At 37.3% G+C, this 26,337-nt stretch overlaps 4 protein-coding genes across 4 annotated transcripts; all 4 read left to right on the top strand.

The window, feature by feature from the left end:
- Positions 1–691: 691 nt before the first annotated feature.
- LOC306759888 (uncharacterized protein) lies at positions 692–5,944 on the top strand (the record flags this gene model as incomplete). The annotated part of the gene is made up of 5 exons (XM_079245634.1): positions 692–791; positions 969–1,073; positions 1,162–1,199; positions 1,457–1,547; positions 4,116–5,944. The coding sequence occupies 5 exons, from the start codon at positions 692–694 to the stop codon at positions 5,942–5,944; spliced, it is 2,163 nt and encodes a 720-aa protein (XP_079101760.1).
- A 3,034-nt stretch (positions 5,945–8,978) lies between these two features.
- LOC306759887 (uncharacterized protein) lies at positions 8,979–18,758 on the top strand (the record flags this gene model as incomplete). Its single annotated transcript, XM_079245633.1, has 2 exons — positions 8,979–10,458; positions 18,751–18,758. The coding sequence occupies 2 exons, from the start codon at positions 8,979–8,981 to the stop codon at positions 18,756–18,758; spliced, it is 1,488 nt and encodes a 495-aa protein (XP_079101759.1).
- Positions 18,758–20,991, top strand: LOC306759886 (uncharacterized protein; the record flags this gene model as incomplete). Its single annotated transcript, XM_079245632.1, has 1 exon — positions 18,758–20,991. One exon carries the CDS (start codon positions 18,758–18,760, stop codon positions 20,468–20,470), a length of 1,713 nt encoding a protein of 570 aa, XP_079101758.1. The 3' UTR covers positions 20,471–20,991.
- A 2,234-nt stretch (positions 20,992–23,225) lies between these two features.
- LOC306759885 (uncharacterized protein) lies at positions 23,226–25,736 on the top strand (the record flags this gene model as incomplete). Its single annotated transcript, XM_079245631.1, has 1 exon — positions 23,226–25,736. The coding sequence occupies one exon, from the start codon at positions 23,226–23,228 to the stop codon at positions 25,734–25,736; it is 2,511 nt and encodes an 836-aa protein (XP_079101757.1).
- Between the last annotated feature and the right edge of the window lie 601 nt (positions 25,737–26,337).

Genomic DNA, 26,337 nt, shown 5'->3' with positions numbered 1-26,337 from the left:
CAGATCTACTTGGCCATGTAACCCTACAAATCCAAATGATCTTATTTGATACACAGTTTCTGAGACCATTTGAATCCCTTTATGGTAAAAACTGTGTTAAAAATCCTGTTGAACACAATGTGATACTGGGTTTCTGCCCTCCAATAGATACCAGGAAGGAGAAGGTCACATAATAATTTTGACATTTAACATGGTAATGAATGGTATATTATATTATGTTAAAGGGCCAAATAAAGACCTCATATTAAAAACAATAATGGACTTTTCCTATCATTTTTTTTTTTCATTGGTTGGGCTGTAAAGGGTTAAAGATGCAATTAATATAAAAGACAAAGACTTGCCAGTGCCAAAAACATCTGATTGTGCTTTCTCATAACCCACTGATTGATTGATAACTTCCTTTCAGTTTGATTTGTCCATGTCAGAGTGATGTAGGGTTGCTGGCCTCACTGCAATGTCAGACACCCGTATTTCATTCAGACGCCTCACGGTTCCTACAAAAATCTGGAAAGCTGATATAACCCTCGACTGGACTGGCTATTGATTTAAGACACAAATGGTCGACTGGCCCCTCCTTCATGCCAAGAAAGTATAAATATATTGACCATTTGGACTCGAGGTAGTGGGTAGCTTGTGTTGTTTGAAGAAGGACCATAACACAGGGTTTATTTAAGACATTAGTCTGAGTACCATGGACAGAGTTGCAGTTGTGAACTGTTGTTTAGGACTTCTGGGTTTGTTACTGCAACAAGGAATGATCGGTGTGGAGGCAAAGAGCATATTTAAGTCTGGTGAGTGTCCAAAAAGTGGTAAATTAAATGTGTCTATGGTAAAACTGAAAAGGTTATACAAGCAGAACATTGAGAATGCTGCATGCAATGAAGGCATAGTTTTAAAAAAGTGCCATTATTATGGTTGTATTTTCTTCTTAATTGTTGACTGTATTTTAATTTGCTTTGTATGTGCAGAAAACCACATTTTTAATCCAAGCGATGATGCAGCTCTTCAGAACAAGATTTTAACACTATTACTACACAAACGTTTGGTTCCTGCGGCCAACAATTATCCTCTGGGTGAGATGCTGCAAGAAGAAAAATGCACCAGCAATAAAAATTACAAACACATATTTGCTTGAATGTTAACTGGGCATTATTTTTGCAGGTATGGAGTTGGCCAATAAAATTGCCGAGCTCGAAGAGGTAAGATTTCTCTTTGAGGTAATGTTGAAGGAGCTTTGAAAAACATGCACATGAGTCAGGAATCTTAAGATATGACTGCAGTGGGATTGAAATGAACAGCTGGCCTCTGATTTCAGGGTTTCTTTGAATTTATTTATAAGAACAGTTGACACAAATCGCTAAATGTAATTTTGTTGTAATACTTTAAAAATCGCCTAAATGGATAGAGCGTTGATGATAAGATATGTCTATGTAATCTTTGTAATCTATGTTTACAGCTACAGTCACTGAGGGAGGACCTGGAGCTGGAGAGTAAGATTACAGCTAGTTTGAGAGAAGACAAATCCATAAACAGAAAGCGAGGCGAACGTAAGTTAAAAATAAAGCATGAATAATGCTTGCAGTCAATATTTATAATCATGTATCTCTGCAGATATAGCTAATAAAATTCTGCAAATATATATCTCCTTCTGTCAACAGCTTGCTTCTGGAAGTACTGTGTCTGACATGGATTCATGAGCAGGATCACTGTGAAAACTTGCTGCAAAGCCAGATATAGCCTTAAAACTTGCAACACCAGTCATTTAAATCAAACTGTATTTATTCTAGCAATATAGAGTTGTATCACAGTCAGTAATACACATTGGATTTATGTGCATTGAAGTGCTGTCATGAAAGCTTTAAGCATTGTTACTGTACAGTTAGTCTGTAAATATTCAGCAGTTCACTGGAAATACTTGAGGGTCTGAAATGAAAAAAAAAAAAAAAAGAAGTACTTGACCGTAAAGACGTAAATTTCTATTTTTCACCCTGAAGTTTCATGTGCTTGCTTTCTGTGTTTTTGTCATCCTCCTGTGGCATTACTGGGTATAACATTATGTACAACCACTGCCAAAAATCACCTAATCTTTTAGAAATGCACTGTTGCTGTTTTACTTTGTAAATAAAATGACATGTATCTGTACTTTTTTGTTTTGATTTGCTTTCAAACATATGGAGAAAATCACACCTGTGAGTTTTAAAGTGACAGTGTATGCTTTATTTTCATAACTGTAATAATTTTAATGAAGATTCCCTGAGAAAACCTTGACCATTATTCTTCTAGTATGAAATAAATGTGAAAACAATGTGATTGAGGTAAAAGCATGTGGCTCATAGCTGCTTTGATGAGTCATTTACTGTATAATTAAATTAATCTGACTGAATCTTTTGAAACAGGCTTAGTGTAAACAAAAGCAATGCTGCAATGAAAAGGTGCTAGTTTTACAGACTGAGCTGAACAGAGCAGGTTTCAGGGAAGCCAGACTGAAAGTACATTCATTGCTATAATAGCATCATTACATCCATACGCACATATATGTATGTATATATACTTATACATCATAATTATAAAATATTTAAGATATTTAAAACTTTATTACTGACATTTTTTCATGAGCTTTCAAGGAAGTAAATCTTTCAAAAAATCTCATTGACTTCACTTAAGGAACACAGCAATGACCATTATTATCCCACTGGAGTATTTTTTTTGCTTGTTTTGCTTTCTGTCACCATGACTCAGCAGTCATGTCCAATTTGCTCTCCAACAGAACCATTTCACAAAATAACTATCTTGCAGTTTTGTTTATCCTCAGCATTTATCCAGTGTAGCAGCCTGACTCTGAGTCACGCGCAGTCACTCACTGACACCGTGACTCATAAAAGTAGCTTTGACAGAAATGTGCACGCATGTCAGATCTGAACAAAGAGTAAATACATGAATCAGGTTGATGCTTTTCTTTGTAAAAAAAAAGAAAAAAAAAAAGAAAAAGAAAAAAAAGAATGTACATCAACAACTAGATGGGTTTAATCATCTAATTCTTAAATTTCTTAGCTTAAAGCAAAAATTACCCCAGTTGAACTGCTTCTGACAAAACCTGTCTGTTTTAGCTGAACTGGAAGGCGAGCCGACTGAAACCCTTCATGTCAAGATAAGTCAGCATGAGGAAATGATACAGCAACCTTACTGTCACTCAAAACTGTTCGTGTTCAAAAAATGATCACAAAGTCACAAATGACAGGCTTCATCATTTTAACCACAGCGCTAGACAAAAAAAACCCAAAAAAAAAAAAACCCATAAAACTCCTTTGAGATAAATTAATTTAATTAAATTGAATTCAAATTTTATTTTCATAGCACATTTAACGCAACCTCTGTTGAAGTGCTGAACCGAATTAAAATCAAATTAAAAGTAGAAACATGAATTGTATCAATATAAGCTATTTTCTATTTAAAAGAAAGTACTGTTGGGAAAACAGGTACACAGTAAAAAAAAACTAACTAAAACACAAGTAAAAAAAAAAAAAAGAAATCTGAAAACATGTTAATAGAAACTGAATGCAAAAATTAAGAAAGTAAAAAATGAAGAAAACATGTAAAAAAGAAAAAAAAACTCAGATGACAGAATAATGGTAAAAAAAAAAGAATAAAACCCTAAAACGGAAATATACATTAACAAGATCACTAAGCGTCAGATGTCAAATTCAGTTTTTAAATAAGGATGTTAAAGGGTTAAAGGAAGGTTAAAAAGATAAATGAATAAATAATTACAACAGTCATAATGTTGTAAAATTTGTCGTGGCATTAGTTCAGTGTGACTGTTAAGGTCTTTAACTGAGCAGCACAGAAGATGTGATGGATGTGTTTTTTGGAGACGTGGTGTTGGAAGAGAGGGAAGGATAACTTGACAGACAGAGGATGCATATGTATTTAAGATAACACAACACAGAGGAGTGGCACAGAGCATAGCAGCAAGGACACAGAGATGGACTCCTACTTCAGAGGTGTGTATATTTGCATTAGCAAACAGATTGTATAAAATGTCATACTTTTTTCTAGAAGCTAAACAAGCAAGAACTGTTTAAATGTATTTATTTTCTTCTTTTCCCACTGCATAGGTTCATTGTGGATAGTATTTATCCTTTCCACGCTACCTCTTCTTAACTGTGACACGTTTTGCCACAGTAACTGCCTGTGTGACTCTGACGGTATGGCCAAATGCACTGGTCACGCCATCACAGACATACCAAAAGAGCTGCCCATCAGCACAAACACGCTGCTACTAAACGATACAAACATGAACATAATAAATGAGCAGAGTCTGTCTGGCCGTAAACCCCTGGTCCGTTTCAGTCTGACTCACAGCCACCTACATACCATCCATCCTCGGGCCTTCCATGTCGCTCCTCAGCTCAGATCCATCATGCTGTCAAACAATGATCTAACCTCCCTTCCTTCTCAAGTGTTCAGCCCTCTTACCAATCCAGAAGAGATTTACTTGGATGGGAACAATCTGGAGACTATTGCACCTGATATGTTTGAGGGGCTTAAAGGGTTGTCGGTTCTGGACCTGACCCGCAACAAACTCATCGATCCTGCCCCAGACATTTTTGATGGACTAACCAACCTCACAACTCTGAACCTGGGCAGGAACTACATAAAGAAACTTTCACCAACCATCTTCCACTCACTGACAAAACTTCGCCGGCTCAGGATCTATAACAACCAGCTACAGGAACTGGACAAAGGGATCTTTGACAAGCTCGTAAACCTCGAAGAGTTAAATCTCCATCAAAACCAGATTAAAAGCCTTCCTAGTCAAGTGTTTTGGTCACTGGAAAACCTTAAGAACTTGACCCTGTCCTCCAACCAGCTCAAGACTCTCCCTCACAAAACCTTCTACAACATGCCGAAGCTGAGTAAACTCACTATTTACAAAAACCCGTTTTTATCTCTGCCAGACGAGCTGATGGGCCACATGCCTGACATCACAGAGTTTTATCTGTTTTCCACTAACCTTACCACTGTTCCTGGAAATGTGTTTGCAAATATGTCAGGGCTGTTGCGTCTTAACTTACACTTAAATAACAATCTGAGAGAGCTGCCTTTGGACCTTTTCTGCTGTCTTCCCAACCTTCAGAAGCTCTCACTAAGAGGCAACGACATTGAACTTCTTCATCCTCAGATTTTCTCCACGCTAGCCACGCTGCGCATACTTCTCCTAAATGACAACATCCTAAAGAGTCTGCCTGAAGGTATCTTTGAGAACCTTACCGAGATTGAGATGATTGATTTAAGGAACAACAAGCTCATGACTCTTCCAGAAGATATTTTCCTGTCAAATACACATTTGAAGGCTCTTAGTCTGAGTGGAAACCTCTGGGACTGTTCTTGTGCTATCCGAGGCATTGCAAGATGGATCAGACATAATGGGCATGTAGTTCTCGACAGAAAAAATGTGGAATGTCACAGTCCGGTCTATCAGCTCCTCCGTAGTGTTGGTTCTCTGCGTGATGAGGAATTCAGCTACTGCAATGCAAGAACATTCAACATTTCATTTACAACACAAACCAACTTCCCTGAGTCAACACCAACAGTGCCTGTCACTACAACCTCTCTTCCTGTAGCATCGACCACTTCAGATCCCACAACCTTCTCAGCCTCACTTCCCACTGAATCCAGCACTCAGTCTGATGAAAACCGCCCCGTGTCACCGCCTTTTCATGATATATTGGTTATCGAACAGAGGCTTCAGTACATTCATCACAGCCATCACAAAGGCTGGGTGTATCTGTGGTTTCTGCCCTCCAGTCCAGCTTTAATAGGCATCTTCATGTTTGGTTACGTCCTTCTCTTGGCCACAGGTTTGTTGCTCATTCTTGCCGCCATGTTTGGCATGTATCGCCTCAGCGTGAGCTTGGATAAGATGAAGACTGAGTGTGCATGAACTGAGGAGTAACACTGCATTATCAGGCCTGTTGCACACAGGCAGATAAACTGCTTTTCCAGAGTCGTCAAATTGCTTTTCTTGATTAAGGATTGTGTTTCATCTTCAAAAATTGTTTCTGCAAACTTCACAATATTAGATCTAAAATAGTTATGAACTACATTTATATACGTAAATACAGACCCCAAGTCAGCATTTGCTATTAACTATTTACCTAAACTTAGATATAATTAAACCATAAGAAGACAATTTAATGAGAATGCATGAAGTTAGTGTCAGAAGCCAATCAGTCAAATGTAAACAGTTACATCACAGTAAACTAAGTTTTTTATATTTATTGAGTCACTAAAACAAACTGATTACGCAGTTAAACAAATGGCTAATGGCTCACTAATTACAGTTTAAACTATTTAAAATGTGAAATGCCATTCTCTTTTTGCATTTTTAAGACTTACCTTATAAATACATATTATTTTTAATAGTTATGTTTAAAAAAGTTATATTTAAAAACCAAATAAAAGTCATTTTACTGTGAATGTTTATGTTTAGATGAGCGCAGATTTCATCTTTTGAGCCTCAGGATGAACTCAACCACTGTTTTTTTTCTTTGCTTATTCTATGGTTCATGCTTGTCTTTATAATCTTTTATATCTTTTATATTTGTTTTTTGTTAAGTCTCTATTTTCATTTAAAAAATTTATTTGTATTTTCTCACTATTAGTTGTAAAGCACTTTGGTCGACGACAGGCTTGTAAATAAAGTTTATCTAATAGCTTTTGATGTTTCATTTTTGTAATTAATCTTCATACACACACACACACACACACACACACACACACACACACACACACACACACACACACACACACACACACACACACACACACACACACACACCAAATCCAACAGTTTGTCTATTGATTTTTTAGGTGTGAATATCTGTTTTTTGTAGCAGTTTGTGCAGGGAGTGATGTGTTTATTCCAATTTGTGATAAATCAAGGAAAAGAGAATGACCTTGCAAACAACTCCAAAGGTCACTGCCTTCACAACAGGTTATATGGCCAGAACAGTAGGTCAGAGTGTGCACGGGAAGAGGAAATTGCTCAGCACAGATACAAGATGTATTTGTCATTAGTTTTCCTTTTGGATTCAATGGTAAAAGTATCTAAGTGTTGACAGAAAAGAAAAAAAACTCTGACTAATTAGTTTCAGAAGGAAATTAAACAGAAAAAACAGTTTAAGAGTTCAAATAGTTTGACGGTAGCGAACTTTTGTTTTTCAAAGTACTATATTGTGATTACTTAATCATTGAGTTGGATTATTCATAAAACTATTATTATTTCATAGAAGCAAGTAGAAACACCTTATGTTAACTCCAGTCTTTATCTGTTTTGCTGTTGTGTTGAATCATAAAGACTTTAAAAGAATAGAAACTCTCACTGCTTAAACTCATCTTCAACAAATCTGTCACAGAACAAAATCCTAAATGATGCTCTAAGTCCCATCAAATCAAGCACTGCAGTTTTAAAGCTCACAGGATTCTTACTGCACACAGAGTTGTTTGTCCATTCAGAGACACCATAGAAAATATTGTGACAAAAGATAGCAGCGGCCGTGTGGAAATAAATAGCAATTATTTATGAATAGCGAGGAGAATAAAAACATGGTTATTTTAGTATGGTGAATAAATCGAAACATAATTTTAAATGATACATAAAAGCTTTCTGTCACTTTTTGTTACACTCTACAGCATTAGGACTTGAGACTACTCCTACATTTACTCAAGCAATTAAGCTGTGGAAACTTGGAAACAAAAATTTCCTAAAGAATTGAAAAAAATCCAGCAGATATGACACAGAGCAGGAAAAGGGAAAGTGGAACTTCCAGAGAATTAGTGGAAGTGCGGCAGGAAGAGTGGATTTATTTCGCAAACAGAAGACTGCTGCGCAAACTGATTGTATTTAATCACTAATCAACCACTACTAGAGGTAAGTTTCTGAAAACAGCATGCTGTATTTAGTTGTTGGTTTAAGTGTGGTGTGGCAAATAGATTTATGTGTCAAGCTGTACTTGAATGTGGTTAAAACATTTAGATGATATTTAATGAACTGGCAGGAATCAAGGTCATGAGGGGATTTTAAGCAATATCATACACACACACTCCTGGAAAACAACTCTGAGTTTGAATGTGCCTTAAAAGCCAGATGAAGCATGTTTAAGATCAGTCACCTGGTTGTTTGCCACCTTGTGTATTGCAGCAGCAATACACACAAGCACTGCATTTTAGCTCATATTGTCAAATCACTGTTTAGTCTAAAGAACGATAAGTCTTATATTTTTTCTACCTGTGATCTCAGTTCTCGAAAATTCCAAGGAAATCTTTGGTAAATCACAAGGCCAATGTGGTGTGTTTTTTTAAGGTGATTTAATTTTAAAGAGTGCACAGCATAGCCCATTTAGTTTTGCTGTGTGAATGCTTACTCAAACTACACAGCAAGCTTGGAATGATGTTGAAAAAATGTATTCTAACTTATACCCTATAAAGTGGCCACTGTTTCTGCAGGGAATCAGATGTCAGGCTTGTTTCCTCAGGATTATATGCCCAGTACAGACCTAATCGGGTAAAAAAAAAACAAAAAAACCTGAATTTTCTTTATTTTTTTTCTTGTGTTTGTGGATAAAATGTATTAGCTACATATCTTCCTGACTACCAGTAGTTCAAATTTGTGAACTTTCTTTCTCTCTTCAAGAAAAATGGCCTCCATTACAACAAGCATGTTTTATGGGAAGAGCAAAAATGCATAATACTTTTCTTTGTGCTGAATTTTACTTGAAATTTTGTAGTTATATTTTCATTGAATATCTTATAAACACATTAAATTGTTTCTTAGATAAATAGAACTATATTTTACCACAACATTTAAAAGTTTAAGCAATGTCCTCCGTAGTGGACATTTGTAGGTGAACATTTTTTTTCCTGGTAGTCAGGAGGATATAACTGTAAATCTGTCTTTTTTCTTGCAGTGAATAACGATGTTCAGAGGAAAGTTCATCACCTTTTTCCTGCCTTTACTGCTTGACCTTTCTTTGGCTCAAATGGGGGAAGAAGCAAAAGAGAACCAGGAAGTGTTTGGTAAAGCTGTGACAGAAATTCCACGCACTCTGAGACCTGGTGTGACAGAGGTGTTTTTTGTGCACAGCCAGATCAAAACAATCCCCAAAGGAGCATTTTCTGAAAACCCTCAGCTTGAGAAGGTGGAGTTCATTACCACTAATACGATGAGTATTGAACTGGGAGCTTTTGAAGGCCTGGTGAACCTGGTGAATCTTGAGATCTCTGGCAACCTAATAAAGTCAGTCCCAGTTGGTGTTTTCAAGAACATCAACAGTCTGGAGACAGTCATTCTTAAGTCTAACAACCTCAAAAAACTTGAGAATGGGTTGTTTGATGGACTTAAAAAATTACTAAATCTCGAGTTACATGCCAATGAGATTGAAATAATTGAAGACAAGACATTTGATGGTCTTGACAGCCTTGAAAAACTCCATTTAGGTAAAAACAATCTTACCAGTGTATCAACTGACTGGTTCTCAAATCTGAAGAAACTGAGGATGTTACGTCTTTATGAAAATCAGCTGAGCACAATTCCCGAAGATCTTTTCAGTAACTTACCAAACTTAGAGGAAATTGGTTTGTTTGGGAACAAAATAAGTGAATTGTCACCAAACCTGTTTCCACATAAAGACAAACTAATGAAGCTGTACTTGGACAACAATCTTCTGACGACTTTACCTGAAAAATATTTTGTTGGCTTCCCCAAGCTTAAAGCACTCACCTTACATAACAACAAGCTGACCAGTCTGCCACCGGAGCTTTTTGGTGAAATGCCTAAAATGACTGAACTAAGCCTCCAACAAAACCATCTCAGCACTCTTCCTAAAGGAATATTCATCCCTCTGAAGAAGGTCAAGAAGCTGGATCTCTCCAAGAACAACTTTGTCACCGTATCTAGTGATTATTTTGAAGGACCAGAGAAGCTCACTGAGCTGAATCTGCAGAACAACTTGATCCAGTCGCTGAATGCAGATGTGTTTGAAAACCTACAATCACTGAGCACACTCAAGCTGGCTTGCAACAAACTCCAGACACTTCCTGAGGATATCTTTGAGCCTTTGGCTAAATTAAAAAAGCTTGACCTCAGAGACAATCCCTGGAACTGTGACTGTAATTTAATAACACTCCACATCTGGTTGAAGGCCAACTCACACAAGCTCACATCTGCCGTAGTCTGTGAGTATCCAGAACATCTGAAAGGCCAGGAGGTCATATCTTTAACAGAAGATCAGTTTATTTGCCCCACATCTCTAGCCACAACTACGACTTCAACACTCTCCACTGCCCTAACAACCAAACCCACAACTACTATTACAACAAAATCCATCCATATCACAACTGCTTCACCCACTACATTCCTCACAACTGAACTCACAACCACCATGTCCACCACAACAAGTACACCCACAACCACAGTGATCACATCTGCATCTATAACAGCTACTGCTGCACTCAGGATGACTCAACAAACAACAACTCAAACTATCGCACATCCTACTATAGTTGCGTTAGTCACCTTTACCTGTTTCTGCCATGCAGACGAATCAGAACTAACACCTTTTGATGTAAATGACACCAACACACACATTCAACAGTGTAAATCTCAGATGATAATTAACATTTTGCTGTTGGTGGTTGGCATAATCTGCACACTGTCATTTGTTAAGTTCACTATGTGTGTTTACCGTCTGCTGCACAGAGAAAAGCTAAAACACAGAATCTTACTTACCCATTTCTCCTACAGGGAGGAGGCCATCCTGGGGCTTGTGCATGAGACAGAAACTTAAGGCTTTTAATCAAATAAACTAACAAAAGAAATATAGCTGCAACAAAGAATAACATTACAATGTTTTTATTTAAACAAGATGACAGCATTAAGTTGATGAGGTACTAATATTAGGAAACGGACAAGTAGTATGAAAAACAGTTAACCTACATAATGAAATAAATAATAGCTTCAAACACCTGAAAATATTCTGATATAGATACACAGAATCTTAAACTCAGCTCTGAAATGTGTTTGATTTATTTTGAAGTCTGAGGACTTCTGCACTATTTGTAATCTGATCCAATGACTAAAAACTGCTGCTGCAGGAATCCATTCAAAAAGAAATAAAAGGTTGTAGAATAATCACTGTGTTTGTAAAAGTAAAAAAAAAAAAAAACAGAAGAAATCTCACAAGTATATAAGTAGTATTTTGTTACATGGCGTTCTTTATATATTTTTTAAATCTAATAATCACATTGTATGTTGAGCATAATTCAGTTCCTACAAATTTAAAACTGTCTTTGTTGCACAAATGTTATTATATATTAAGGATATTTTGATTAAACCTTTGTGCTCTTTTAAAATGTGCCAAGTTTAGCTCATTTATGTTGGATATGTTTTATTTATTGTTTTCTGCCTGGACATATCAAATGGTGTAGAACAGGGGAGTCCAGCTCCGGTCCTGGAGGGCCACAATCCTGCAGGTTTCATAGGCTCCTGGATCCATCCAATGTAAGCCAGGTGTGTTGGAACAGAGATACACCACAAACCTGCAAGACAGCAGCCATCAAGGAACACAGTACTAATTATTGTTCATCACCTCTTTTGCTGTACGTTTATTCATTCATTCATTCATTCATTCATTCACTACTTACTCCAATAAAAAGGAAGCTGGAGCCTCTTTTGTTGTGCGTGTTTTGGTCTGTACAGTTGTCTGAGATGTTTTCTGTTCTTTGCATGGCTTGCTCTTGGCTGAACACTCAGCAGAGGGGGATAAAGAGCCGTGATAATCCATTCTGTCTCATTAGGTTTACTTTACTTGCGGTTTTGAATTTTAAGTTAGTGTGTGCGTGTGGGTGTGGGTGTGGGTGGGGGGTGGGGTCCTGTAGCTAACCACTAAAAGCCTTACGTCAATAAACAACAGCATACAAACTTGCACCAGCTCCTGCAAAGTTTTTTTTCTTTCCTTTTCTGAAGTTATCTAAGTGGAAAAAAAAAACTTTTCAGAAATGAATCACATGTTGGTTACTGGGAAGGATGGGCATTTACCATCACAATAGCTGCCATAACAGGAAGTACATTTTTATCATGATTCAAGTTTCACAATCTCACAGGAAAAAAAACAACATTTGAGATGACACATTCTTTTGCAAAACACTACACATAATTTCACAAGCATCCATTATGGGACAAAACCACACATTGTCCAGAGAAAACTCCTCTGACATCATTTCCTTTCAGGGAACAGCCCAAGATCATCTGTAAGCAAGCGTGACTATATAACCTAGAGAAACTATGAGAAAAGATTCTTCTTCATTTCATGCCAGTTCCCTTAAATGTTTTCAAAACATTTGAGAAAATTAGGTCAACTCCCACAATTAAAATATATTTAGTATTTCTGGCCTACTGATTACAAAAAAGGCATTATTCTTTGGGTAAAAAATGAAAAAGGCTCATCTAATGGATAAAAATAATCTTTCAAGCCTATTAAAACTTCAAAACATAACAGTGAATGCCACAAATTCCACGAGAAGTGATCAGACTTTAAAGCATAAAGCAAACAAAAGAGGATGAATTGGCAAATGCTGCCCAAGTTCATTACTATGACAACGGGTGATTAGGCCTTTCCAGTACGCTGAGCTCGCACAACAGTGGGCGAGAGTTTTGAAAGGGAGGAGGAAATTGCACAGCTTGGACACGAGTACCATATGACTGTAGTGGAAAACAAGTTGGAAAATTAAACACAAGAAAAACGCATTGATTCATATACGTGAGATAAGAATATTGTTTGTCATGGACTTACTGCAGCCTGATGTTGAGAGGGATTTTCCAGAGAGTGTAGATAAATCTGGTTATAGTTCAGTAATGCACATCCAGTCAAACATATAGTAATGACATTTTTAAGCAGTACCATATATATCAACAGCATATACATTTGGACACGTTGTAAGCAGCAGGATTTCTAAAAAAAAAAAAGTCTGCATTTCCTTCATTGTGGCACCACAAAAAATAAATACAATGGAAGTGAAACATCATGACACAGAAGATATATAACAGAAGATGAGTGGAAACACAGCTGCACAAAAAACAGAAAATTTAGAATGAGATAATTAATCATCACCTGTGATAAACTGGCGACCTGTGTGGGGTGCACACCGCTTCCCGCCTGATGAGTACTGTGTAGGTGTGTGTGACAGGATGTGCATGTGTGATGAGGCGAGTATGATCAGGTATATGTTCTTGAACTCTAATGGTTTTAACTTGAGTGCTTGATGGTTTTATATATACATACATTTATGTGTTTATTATGTAAAGAACTTTCAGCTGCTTTCGAATGAAAAGTGCTGTTTAAATAAAGTTTGATTGACCGATTGAGTTTTTGACGGATGGATGGATGGATGGATGGATAGATTAATGGATGGATGGATGGATGGATGGATGGATGGATTAATGGATAGATTGATTGAGAAGCTGTATAGATAATTATTAAATGAACAAACAGGGTCCTCATTTCAGAGGTCAGTTTGACAGATTGACAGACAGCTCAGAATCACACTGGATGATCTGTAGATTTGCTTATAATGACAATCAAAAAGATAAACACCTTTCTTAATATTTAGCATCAGACTGCAAACATTTAATGTTAATAAAGGACACGAGAAAATAAACAGAAAAATTCTAGGGGCGCAATACAATTATTAGAGAGTTACAGTTAGCAGAAGCTACTGGCTATTTGAGCCTTGCAATTGGGATGAGAGTCAGAAGAAAGCCCGGAAGCATCGTAAGGTATCTGGCTTCCTCAATTCTCTGTCACAAATATATACACCAGATGAAACACCAGATGTTGTTATGCAGAAGTTTCCATTGTCACTATTTAAGCAAGAGATGGGCCAATATAAGCAATGGGTTTCCTCTGAAGAGAAGCCTCCCTTGTCCCACACTGAAGCCATGTTAGTCTGTGCAATAAAGTAGTCCCTTTTGCCATTGGCTGCTGTGTCCTCACTGTAGCATCAAGATAGTAAAAAATGTTCCACAACATGCAAAAGGTATTAGACAAATTAAGACAATATCCATTACAGACTTGCCAATCCATATGGCCATTGACTGAAAGTAAAAACAGTACAAAACCCTAAAAGTGAATATGATCGATCAGCTGCCAAAGTCAACTTGTTTGATGGCCATTAGGGACCAAAATAAGTTTTTAACTGCAGTTTATCTAAAGATTTAGCCACCCATCCATTTTCTTAGCCACTTTCCAATTAATGGTTGCATGAAAATCTTGGTTTAATAGAAGTGGAACATCTGTGGTTATTTGTTGTGTCAGGTATCCAGGATAGATTCATTTCAACACGGGTTGGCTCAACATATTGAGTCATATCTTTTCAACATATTTAGCTCATTCAGTTGACACCCAGCGCTTTATTTACTGCTTTGTATAAAAAGAGCTTACAACTAAAGATGAAACACAGAAATTTTTCACTTGTTTCTTTATTTTTCTTGATTCGGTGATGGGCGTAAACATTTGGAAGCTCAATCAACTTTTGGACAAACCAGAATAATTTAAACTGCAGGTGTTTAGAAATGTTAAAACATATTGATTTACATGAAATGTTTACAAAGAAGCCAGAACAGCCCTTATTACAATCAGCCCCTTTACCCACACTTTTTAACAAGAAAAACATCTTTACTTCTCATCCAGTAGTTCTGTAGTTTATCAGCCCTGTGTGGATAAACTCCTGCAGAAGAAAAGTTTGATGGAAATCAGGAAACAGATTGAATTATTCCTCTATTCTGTAAAGACATATAGTGATTAACAAGACATATGTGGTATGATGCACCCTAAATGATACAGACAAGCAATTATTTTGTGAATTAAACATCAGTCTTGATGTCTGAAATAAATGAACACTTTACGGTTCTAAATTACCATTGGGTAAAGCTCGTTTTTCATTGACTATTCTTCATCTTATCATAAGATTTGTTAAATTTGTTAAACATGTCTGAACCATCTCAAACAGATATTTAGGTGTGCAATGTTAAAAAATAATAAATGTTAAAAATGAATAATATAATAAAGACAATAATAAATGCCATCACAGAGTAAAATTGCAGGCCATTTAAGGAAAGTAAGACATAAATAAATAAAACTTTGCTATGTTTCCCTCATTGAATGAACAATATTAACAAAAATGTAATTGTTTTTAGGAGTAACTCAGTAATAAGACAACAATATAACCTGTCCTTTCAGCTCATCTTATATAATTTCATGGAAACACCATGTGTCCAATGCCATTTTACACGCTAAAGCCGCATTTGTTCATCCGTTAACTCCACCCTTGTTATCTGTTTTCCTGTTGTATACGATGTTAAAGAGTTTAGATGCTGAAAGAGAAACACTCGCTTCTTAACTTCCTTTATAACTAATTTATCTGGGAACAAAATCCCAAAAGATATATCACATTATTTCATCAGGAATTTAAAATACTATGAAACTTTCCTGCACAGCTCTTCACAGTGAAGTATCCATTGATGATACGGAACAGAAAATGTTTTATGTCTGCAGACTGTGAGCACAACTGAAAGTGTATTTCTGGCCATGTCCAATGCTGCCGTGAGTTAATTTACAAGCATGTCAGGAATATCATGCTAAACATGTCTACAGCAGTTGTTTTATACATTCAAACAAACACAAATGCACACCATATCCCTCACCCTCTAACGCCTCCATGCTCACACAACAAAATCAGTTCAGCCACAGAGTAACACAGCAGGGTGGGGCTTGATCTCCCCCCTCCACCACATTTAACAAAAAATGTGAGTGCATGAAAGGCACAGATCAGGCACAGGAACTGCACTATAGTGCCACTGAAACAGAACCTCCCAATTTGATTAGCACAGATTGGAGAAAAAATAAAACTAACTGACAAAAAAAAGAAGAAACTATTTATTTTAAGAGTCCAGAGAAGACGCAGAGCAGGACCATGTGATAGCCGAAACGGTCACAAGATTAGAAACTGCAGACTGGACTTCTTACTTAAACAACATCCAAGTCAACTGTTCATATCCTGCTCACTGAGCATCAACAACTACTAGAGGTAAGCTCCTTTTTCCTTCAATAGCAAGAATATTCAAGAGGTTTTCTACTTTGATTTAATGTCAGGTACACGGGTGATCATTCATCTGTGGAAAAGGAAAAAAAAGTCAGAGCAGTTCATATTGAACTGAGGATTTTATTTCACCATTAAACGTACTGCATTTAATTCAGAACTTTTCCAGTTCCGAACAGTCAGTGGGTTTGGTCACACTGGGATAATGATGTATGCTACACCAGACAGGGAACATGGTTTAGATGTCATTCCAATGAGAGGATTTGTAGTGAGTTGTGGCTCCCATACGTAAAACTGATTTTGTGTAGTTATAATGTATCAAAGTGTCATGTATCTCAAAGCTATTACATGTGGATAACTTATGGGCTTAAGCTCTCCACTGTGCCACACACAAATGGGGAAGTGCAATCAAATAACATTTACTTACTTCATGGGACTTTATTTTTCTGGCTGTTGGGTAATTATGAACCTACCCTGAACTTAGATCTGAACTCTGTGAACACAGTAAGGAAAGGGAAGTATAATTTCTAGTACAATTACTCAATGCTGAGTCCCTAAATCTCTAATAAGAAAGGTTTTAACAAATAAGAAGCTGGAAATAAATAATATGTTATGTAATAAAATTTAGAAACATTAAAAACATTTACTTTCCTCTCTGAACATGGGCCCCAAACCAAACCCCTTAATTGAAAGCAGACAAGAGTACAAAATGTACTGAAAGTGTGAACAGATGTTGAAGTACCGTGAAGTAACTTAGAAACTACCCGCTCTGATGTCAAAGAAAGAAAGAAAGTAAGAAAGAAAGAAAGAAAGTAAGAAAGAAAGAAAGAATTACAGCTTTGGAGCTTGTTTCAGCCTCAGTAAAGAGTTACTTCCTTTGAAAAACTCCTTCTGCACCCTAATAAGTCTCAGCCACTGAGAAACAGCACATGTCTGCCAGCCTCAAGTTGCAGAATAAATTTGTATGGAGAAACAGGTCATTATATTTGGCCCAAGTTCATCCTTGCAAGCAAGAAGAGCAGCTTTGTCCTCACACTGTCTAATGCTGAGATGTAGACAAAACACAGAAATTCATTCCAGAAAAAAAAAAGATTCTACTGCAAGATTAAACATCTTCTCTAAAGTTTACAATTTGCACCCAAAATGTTCTTCCGCAGGTTTTTCAAACTTGTGTGAGCGACCAAAAATAAAACTGAACACAAATCCTGAGTAAATGTTTTAGTGCCAAAGGCCTGCTACACATTGTGATTTAACATTCAATCCTTTCTGCAATGTTGGCAGGCAACACTCCTACCCCAAGTCGTCACTGTTCCCATTTACATAAACAGCTCCTTGTGGCATAAATAAGAATACTGGGACTGCAACGTGTGACACAGTGAGTAATTAGAGCTGCCTGCAGTATAACTGCCTTATTTTCATGGTGATTTAAAGTTTCAGAGATCCCTTTGTGGGACTAAAATAAGAAAAAATACAGTAGTGAACAGGAAACTTTCTTCATTTATGTAAGAGGGGAAGTCATTACTGTTGACATATCAGGAAAAGCTTTGAGACAAATGTTTTGTTGTCCTGAAGGCATCCAGAAGTTGTGTCATCTGTAAACCTTTGGAAAAGTTGCCTTTGCTTTAAAGAAACTTTCTGGTATTTTTAAATAAATTTTTGGGTCTACATCGTTAATGGGATGATTGTGTTTGGAGTCCAGTACTGTATGGAATCGGGGAAATTGCACATATTAAGTTGAAGGCTGTACTTTTATTTTACATTTTGATCATAACTTTTAATACAAATGCCAGATTAATACATCTACTTCTTAAACTTTGCAGAAAATCTAGCCTTCTAGTCTTCAAAAAATGTCTTGTGTAATGTCTTGTAATGTAATGTCTTCTTTTATCCGCCAAGGAGGTTATGTTTTTACCAGCGTTTATCTTTTTGTCTGTTAATGTTGAAGATAACTGAAGAGTTATGGACTGATTTTCATGAAGTTTTCAGGAGTAGTTGGCAATGTGAAAAGGAAGAACTGATTAAATTGTACTGGTGATCCGGATCACTTTTTGGATCCATAATTATTTTTGAGGGATTCTTTAACATTGTGCTTGGTGGAGGTTTGCGCTCTCCAAGTGCTTTTCTAGTTTAAAGAATTAAACCATGTACAAAAATCATACTCAAATTTCATCCTTTAGAGGCATATATTTCTTACATTCCAATTTTCTATTCTGTAGTCATCCAGCACCAAACACATCAGAAAACTTTCTGACATACACAACTGATTTTTATAGAACTTAAATCATATATATTATACTGTTAGTTATTTTCAGTAATAGTCTCAGCTGTCACAGATTACCTGTGAGTTGTACTGGGTGTAAATCATTCACCTTTAACTTGAAAACTGCACCATGTGCATTTCTTTGTGTGTTTTCCATGGAAAGTGTTCATGAAGCACAAAACAACTCATTAGCCAGTGAAATCCGCACATGGGCCACATTGTTTAATTTGCAGAATTCAAATTGTGAGAAAAAAGTGACAGCTTATAGTAAGGAAGTTACGGTAACCTAACCAAACAAATAAACTTAACTCTAACACCTCTGTTTCTTCTCCTAGGACCATAATGGACCTGACACTGACCCATCCCATGCTCCTACTTCTCTGCTTCCTCAACGTTGTGGTCTGGGCTTGTCCACCTGAATGCACATGTCTAGGAACCAAAGTCTTATGCAGTGGCCTCTCTGACTTCCCCAAGAGTCTTCCCTCAGATACCGCCAACCTCTTATTGTCTGAATGCAGGTTTTCCTCTTTAAAACCAGAGGATCTCACTGATTTCTCTCATGCTCTCAGCATTTTTCTAATTAAAGAGACACATTTGAAGGAAGTGCATCCTGGAACCCTTGATTCCGCTGTAAACCTTGGTGCCTTGGGGATCACTAGCACTGAATTAGAAGATCTTCCTGAGAACTTGTTCCAAAATCTTCAGAAACTGGAAACTCTGAATCTAAGGAATAACAGGCTCTTGCTAGTCCGGCCTCAGTGGTTTTCCTTGTTGAGTGGCCTCAGACAGCTTGATCTCAGTAAAAACCGTGTCACTTCTTTAGCTGTAGAAACTTTTCACCCTCTTACAAGGCTGCAGTTCCTTTCACTTTCGGGAAACAGTATCAGTCAACTCTTTAGAGAGACATTAAAGGGTCTCTCTGAGCTGAATGTATTACGCCTTAACAAAAACATGCTAGAGGATGTCCCTGTTGGTAGTTTGGATGATCTTACAAGCTTAGAGGAGCTGTCACTACATGACAATCAAATCTCTCACCTCCATCATGACTTGTTTTCCAAGACTCTGAAGCTGCGGAAACTGTTCCTCTCCAATAACCGGCTGACATCTCTTCCACAAGGCATCTTCTTAAACCTGCCCCTGCTTTCCCACATATCTCTGTATGAAAACCAGCTGGAGAGTCTGGGTCCAGGGGTGTTTGGGCCCATGGCCCTGCAGGAGTTGTGGTTGTATGACAACAAGCTGAGCCGTCTGGAGGACAATACATTCAGGAACCTGACTAACTTACATCTCCTGGTGCTCAGTCGAAACCAGATCAGCTATGTATCCACTGATGCATTTAGAGGGTTGGAGAAGCTGGCGGAGGTATCGCTGCACACAAATCTGCTTACAAACCTCCAAGCAGGGACATTCCAGAGACTCCCAAATCTTGTCAATATTTCCTTGGAGCACAACTTTATCAGCTCCCTCCCCTTGAATTTTCTCCAAGGTGTAAGAAGCCTGGGACAGATAGACCTGCGGAACAATTCCCTTCCTCACCTGCTACAAGAGAGTCTAGATGCCCTCGCTGTCGCACAAGAGGTCCTTCTGGAGCTGAACCCCTGGAGGTGTGACAAAGACATCCTACCTCTCAGGAATTGGCTGAGACAGCACCCAACAAAGGTAAACCAAACCCTTGTGGTGTGTGACACTCCTTTTGGTCTGAATGGAGAGATGATTGCTGCTCTGACAGATGAGACATTGATGCCTCATAGCTCTACAGAGGTGCCTGTTTTGACTTCAACTGAGAAAAGGAGGAGACCCCATACACCTCCACCCAAACGGAGCACTCCATCACCTGCTGTCAAGACCACACCCACCTCAGAGAATGAGGAGGTGACAACCTGTGATCAAGGGGGCGCTGGACCATCCTCTAAAGAAATTTCTGTCATTTTAATAATCATCGCAGTAGTGTGCACCGTCATCATCAGCACTGTCATCATAAGCTGCGTGTGCTGGAAAAGGAGCAGGCGGGGCAAAGGAGATATAGGTCGCAGAAATAAGAACTCTGTGCTGTAGATGAGATCTGAAAACAACAGCACACCAGAGACTTTTCAAGCCAGTGAAAACTGCTCCTTGATCACTATGGTTTACTCAAAAATAAGCAACATGTTGATTCTAAAAAGTCAAACTGAACAAAAAGAAACCCTGGAGCTCCATAATAATCAAACTTAAATAATCATTCAGTCAGTTTTCATCAGTTGAGCTATAAAATAAAGAAGGGCAACTCACCTATTAATTACAATCTCTACTTTCTTCATTGCCAGACAGATATGAAACATACATTTTTTGTTTTTCATTACCTAGACGTGTTTCAGCTACACCTGTAGCCTTTCCCAGAAGGGTAACGTGGTGTTGCTGTGGCCTTTCTGGTCAGCTGTTGGATTTGCCAGACAACAGAGGACGACAATGCCACCTGCTGTTTGGCACCCTGTGTTGGACAGCATGCCAGATAGGGTGTATGATCCATTGATCATGTCCATTGATCAGATTATGACCTACTAATTGTAAATACAGATCAATACCATCTTATCTTGCAAACCTGGCAATGTTTGTGAATGTGAACTAAAATGAAGTGAAATTGCGTGCCTTTTTTTTTTAGTAATTTTTTTTTCTTTTTTATGTATTGTTCTGGTTTTTTTTTTCTTCTGTTTTGTTTTTTGTGCTAACAACAATACATTTAGATGGCAGTTTTTCTTCTTTGGCAAAATAGTGATATTGAAAATAAACTTTATTCTCAAACATGCAAACTTGAGTCTGCTGTAACACAATGCTATGCAAAATGCCTCTGAAAAGTGAATAAATGCACAGATTTTCTTCTCAATATTTTATTGTGTTTTTTATAATTATTATTATTATTAGTATTAGAATTATTAGTATTAGTAGTAGTGGTAGTAGTAGTAGTAGCAGTAGTAGAATTGTTGATATTTTTATTGATAATATTATTAATATTTGTATTAATAATAAACTAACCCTATTCATATTACGGTATGAATGCAGATATCTCAATCTACCTGAACATCCATCCATCCACCAATCCATCCATCCATCCATCCATAGTAAAATGTCTAAGTGGTTTGTCTCTCTGTGTAAGTCCTGTGAAGGACTAGGTACCCTGCTTCGTTCCTAGTAACTGATAAGAGCAGTTACTTGGCAAGTTTCCCAGCAAGTTCCCAGCAAACCTGCATTAAAATAAGTGAGAATGGAAAGTGGATTGATAGTTGGATGTTACTTGTTATAGATATGATTCATGCAGATGTGCATTAGCTTCAAATTAAATTGTATATAGTACAATCATTTTCATTAAACTGGCACACCACATTGTACACGGCTCTACATAAATCTGCTATCTTAATGACCAAAAACATTTTAAGCTATAATGAATGGACACCATATAGAAACAGTTTATAGAACGCCATTACCTACTACTAGCATATTAAAATTAGTTTAGAAAGTTTAAGCATGGATTAAATTTAGCTTTGAAAGTATTGTGCATTCCTGTGAATTAATGAAAAAAATAAATTTTTAGAGTGTGTAGCTTGTATCAGTTTTTCTACAGATTGAAAATTGAACATGATTATAGATATAAAAATTAGCTTAGATATATAGCTTGGATAAATAGCTTAAATGTCTTAGCTTAAACATTTAAAGTTCTGTCTCATAATTTTACAGTTTTTATCAGTCAGGCTGCCGTAACTGTCATCCCTGCTCTTATCTCACACTACAGAAGTGTTTATGCCACGCCTCACATGGCATGCAAACATTTATGGCCTCCTGGCTGATGTCAGAAGATAACTAATGATACTGCACTTGTTTGTTTTTCTTCATGGCTACACCCTGAAGGAAAAAATTAATCAGGTAGGAAATTGAATTTCTGATATTTTCCTTATTTTTGATGGTGCAGTCATCAAAATCTTTTTTATTCTTTATTTATATATCTTGTATATTATATGAGTTACACAGGACTATTGTCTTTTCTTGCACAGGGAGTAAGAATGTGAGGGTGGAAAAAACTTTGACCTTGTTGTCTTACAATTTGACTTTTCATTGGCTCAAATGATCAAAAACTAAAAACAAAAAAAAAAGGAATCACAGCTCTGTGTATTTGCAGCCTTCATCATGGCAGCAGCAAAATACTGTATAATTGCATTTTAGCTTAGTTTTTCAAACCTCTGTTTTGTCTACAGAATAATAAGCATTACTTTTCCTCTACTTGTGATAGAAGTTGCCCTTTTTTTTCTCAGTTTCTCGATGAATACAAAATTATCCCTGATTAAATCCGGAATTGTAAAGACATATATAAACCACAAGACCAGTGTGTTTACTTTAAGGTGATTTAATTTTATTGAGTGCACAGCGTATGTTTTGATAATAAATTTAGTTTTATATAACTACGTAGTCTAAGATGGACTTGCGACCTGTCCCTGGTGTATCCTGCCTCTCTCATGCTAAATGCTGGTATGGGCGCTTCCATGTGACCCTAAATTGGACTAAGCAGTACAGAAAATAAATAATGCAGACTACTTGGCAAGGATGACATTGGTATTCTAATTAATATCTGTTAAAGTGGCCACTGTGTCTGCAGGGGAGCTTGTTATTTCGTTGTGGTTATTCCCTGTGTGCCAACATAATCAGGCAAAAAAAAAAAAAGAATAATGGATTTTTCTTTATTCTTTTTCTTGTGTTTTTGACCCTGTAAAAAATTTAAATCTTGAAATGACCTTAACAAGGTATAAATGTTGTAAAACTGTCTTTTTTCCTGCAGTGAATAACGATGTTCAGAGGAAAGTTCATCACCTTTTTCCTGCCTTTACTGCTTGACCTTTCTTTGGCTCAAATGGGGGAAGAAGCAAAAGAGAACCAGGAAGTGTTTGGTAAAGCTGTGACAGAAATTCCACGCACTCTGAGACCTGGTGTGACAGAGGTGTTTTTTGTGCACAGCCAGATCAAAACAATCCCCAAAGGAGCATTTTCTGAAAACCCCCAGCTTGAGAAGGTGGAGTTCATTACCACTAATACGATGAGTATTGAACTGGGAGCTTTTGAAGGCCTGGTGAACCTGGTGAATCTTGAGATCTCTGGCAACCTAATAAAGTCAGTCCCAGTTGGTGTTTTCAAGAACATCAACAGTCTGGAGACAGTCATTCTTAAGTCTAACAACCTCAAAAAACTTGAGAATGGGTTGTTTGATGGACTTAAAAAATTACTAAATCTCGAGTTACATGCCAATGAGATTGAAATAATTGAAGACAAGACATTTGATGGTCTTGACAGCCTTGAAAAACTCCATTTAGGTAAAAACAATCTTACCAGTGTATCAACTGACTGGTTCTCAAATCTGAAGAAACTGAGGATGTTACGTCTTTATGAAAATCAGCTGAGCACAATTCCCGAAGATCTTTTCAGTAACTTACCAAACTTAGAGGAAATTGGTTTGTTTGGGAACAAAATAAGTGAATTGTCACCAAACCTGTTTCCACATAAAGACAAACTAATGAAGCTGTACTTGGACAACAATCTTCTGACGACTTTACCTGAAAAATATTTTGTTGGCTTCCCCAAGCTTAAAGCACTCACCTTACATAACAACAAGCTGACCAGTCTGCCACCGGAGCTTTTTGGTGAAATGCCTAAAATGACTGAACTAAGCCTCCAACAAAACCATCTCAGCACTCTTCCTAAAGGAATATTCATCCCTCTGAAGAAGGTCAAGAAGCTGGATCTCTCCAAGAACAACTTTGTCACCGTATCTAGTGATTATTTTGAAGGACCAGAGAAGCTCACTGAGCTGAATCTGCAGAACAACTTGATCCAGTCGCTGAATGCAGATGTGTTTGAAAACCTACAATCACTGAGCACACTCAAGCTGGCTTGCAACAAACTCCAGACACTTCCTGAGGATATCTTTGAGCCTTTGGCTAAATTAAAAAAGCTTGACCTCAGAGACAATCCCTGGAACTGTGACTGTAATTTAATAACACTCCACATCTGGTTGAAGGCCAACTCACACAAGCTCACATCTGCCGTAGTCTGTGAGTATCCAGAACATCTGAAAGGCCAGGAGGTCATATCTTTAACAGAAGATCAGTTTATTTGCCCCACATTTCCACCCACTACAATACCAACAACTACCACCACAATATTCACAACATCAGCTACCACAACACAGACCACCACACTCACAACGACTGAACAAGTCACCACCATTCTGACGACAACACTAACAACCACTTTGCTAACTACAATGCCAACCACTATACAAATAACCACCACAATACCAACAACAATTCCACCCACAACTCTTATGAGCACAACCATGACTACAACCCCCATTTCTACTACAATTCCATCCACCACCATCACAACTCCAATGACCACAACAACCTTAACAACAGTTCCAACAACCACAACAACAACCAAACCCACAACCACAATGCCCACAACAACAATTATGCCCACAACAACAACCAAACCCACAACCACAATGCCCACAACAACAACCAAACCCACAACCACAATGCCCACAACAACAATTATGCCCACAACCACAACCAAACCCACAACCACAATGTCCACAACAACAATTATGCCCACAACAACCAAACCCACAACCACAATGCCCACAACAACAATTATGCCCACAACCACAATGCCCACAACAACAATTATGCCCACAACCACAACCAAACCCACAACCACAATGCCCACAACAACAATTCCACCCACAACAACAACTAGACCCACAACTATTTTGACCACAACAATAATTCCTCCAGCAACAACCAGAACGGCAACCATTATGACCACAACATCCATCAGTACCACAACTACTTCAACCACCACCATCCCCACAACTGCACTCACAACTACAAAACCCACCACAACAAGTACACTATCAACCACAATGATCACAAATACACCCACAACTATGTCCACAACTACCACACTTAAGACAACCATCCCAACCACCACTTTACCCTTGGCACCTCCTACAACAGTTGTTATATTGACCTTCAGCTGCCCTTCCCATCCAGGTTATTCAGAATCAGCACCTTCCTACATGCATGAGACCAGTAAAAACAGTCAGCAGTGCAAATCTCAAATGATGATTTACATTTCACTGCTAGTGGTGGAGATCACCTGCACACTGGTACTCACTAAGTTTACCATGTCTCTTTACGGGCTGCTGCAGTACAGACAGAGGATAAACCACAGGATCAAACTCACTCATTTCTCCTACAGAAAGGAAGTCATCCTGAGACCTGTGCATGAGACAGATACTTGAGGACTTTAACAGTACTTTCACTCAGAAAAATCTGCTGTTTAAACTATGTTTATGATAAATTGTCTAACAATGGTCATCTGATCTGTCAACACATCCTTAAACCAGCTATAACAGATTTTTATAACTTTTAGGTCAAACCATTCCCCAGAGTCGAGACTGAAAATATTTTATCAAATATATTAGCAGCAAAATGTCAGGATATTTAAATAGGCATGAATGAATTATGTTTCCTGATATTCATTAATAGATTGATATCAGAAATCCCAGAGTGAAAAAACAATATTCAGTTAACTTGCTCAGTTGTCTTATTTGATCTGTGTTGAAGAGTATGTGCTTGTTCAATCTGAACATAGTGCTTCATGTGGTTATTGATAAAATGCTAAATGCTGCTCTGTGTATGTCATGGAAAACTGTGCTGCTGATTTGATCACATCCATAAGGTCACAGAAGTTATTGTGTCAAATCACTTTATTTGACTGTAAATTATATTTGAAAATATTTTAGTAAAACTACTATATATATATATATATATATATATATATATATATATATATATATATATATATATATATATATATATATATATATATATATATATATT

Source organism: Telmatherina bonti (genome assembly GCF_933228915.1).
Source record: "Telmatherina bonti genome assembly, chromosome: 8".
NCBI lineage: Eukaryota > Metazoa > Chordata > Actinopteri > Atheriniformes > Telmatherinidae > Telmatherina > Telmatherina bonti.
The sequence above is the reverse complement of the archived record's forward strand: the minus strand, read 5'-3'. Positions and strand labels throughout refer to the sequence as shown.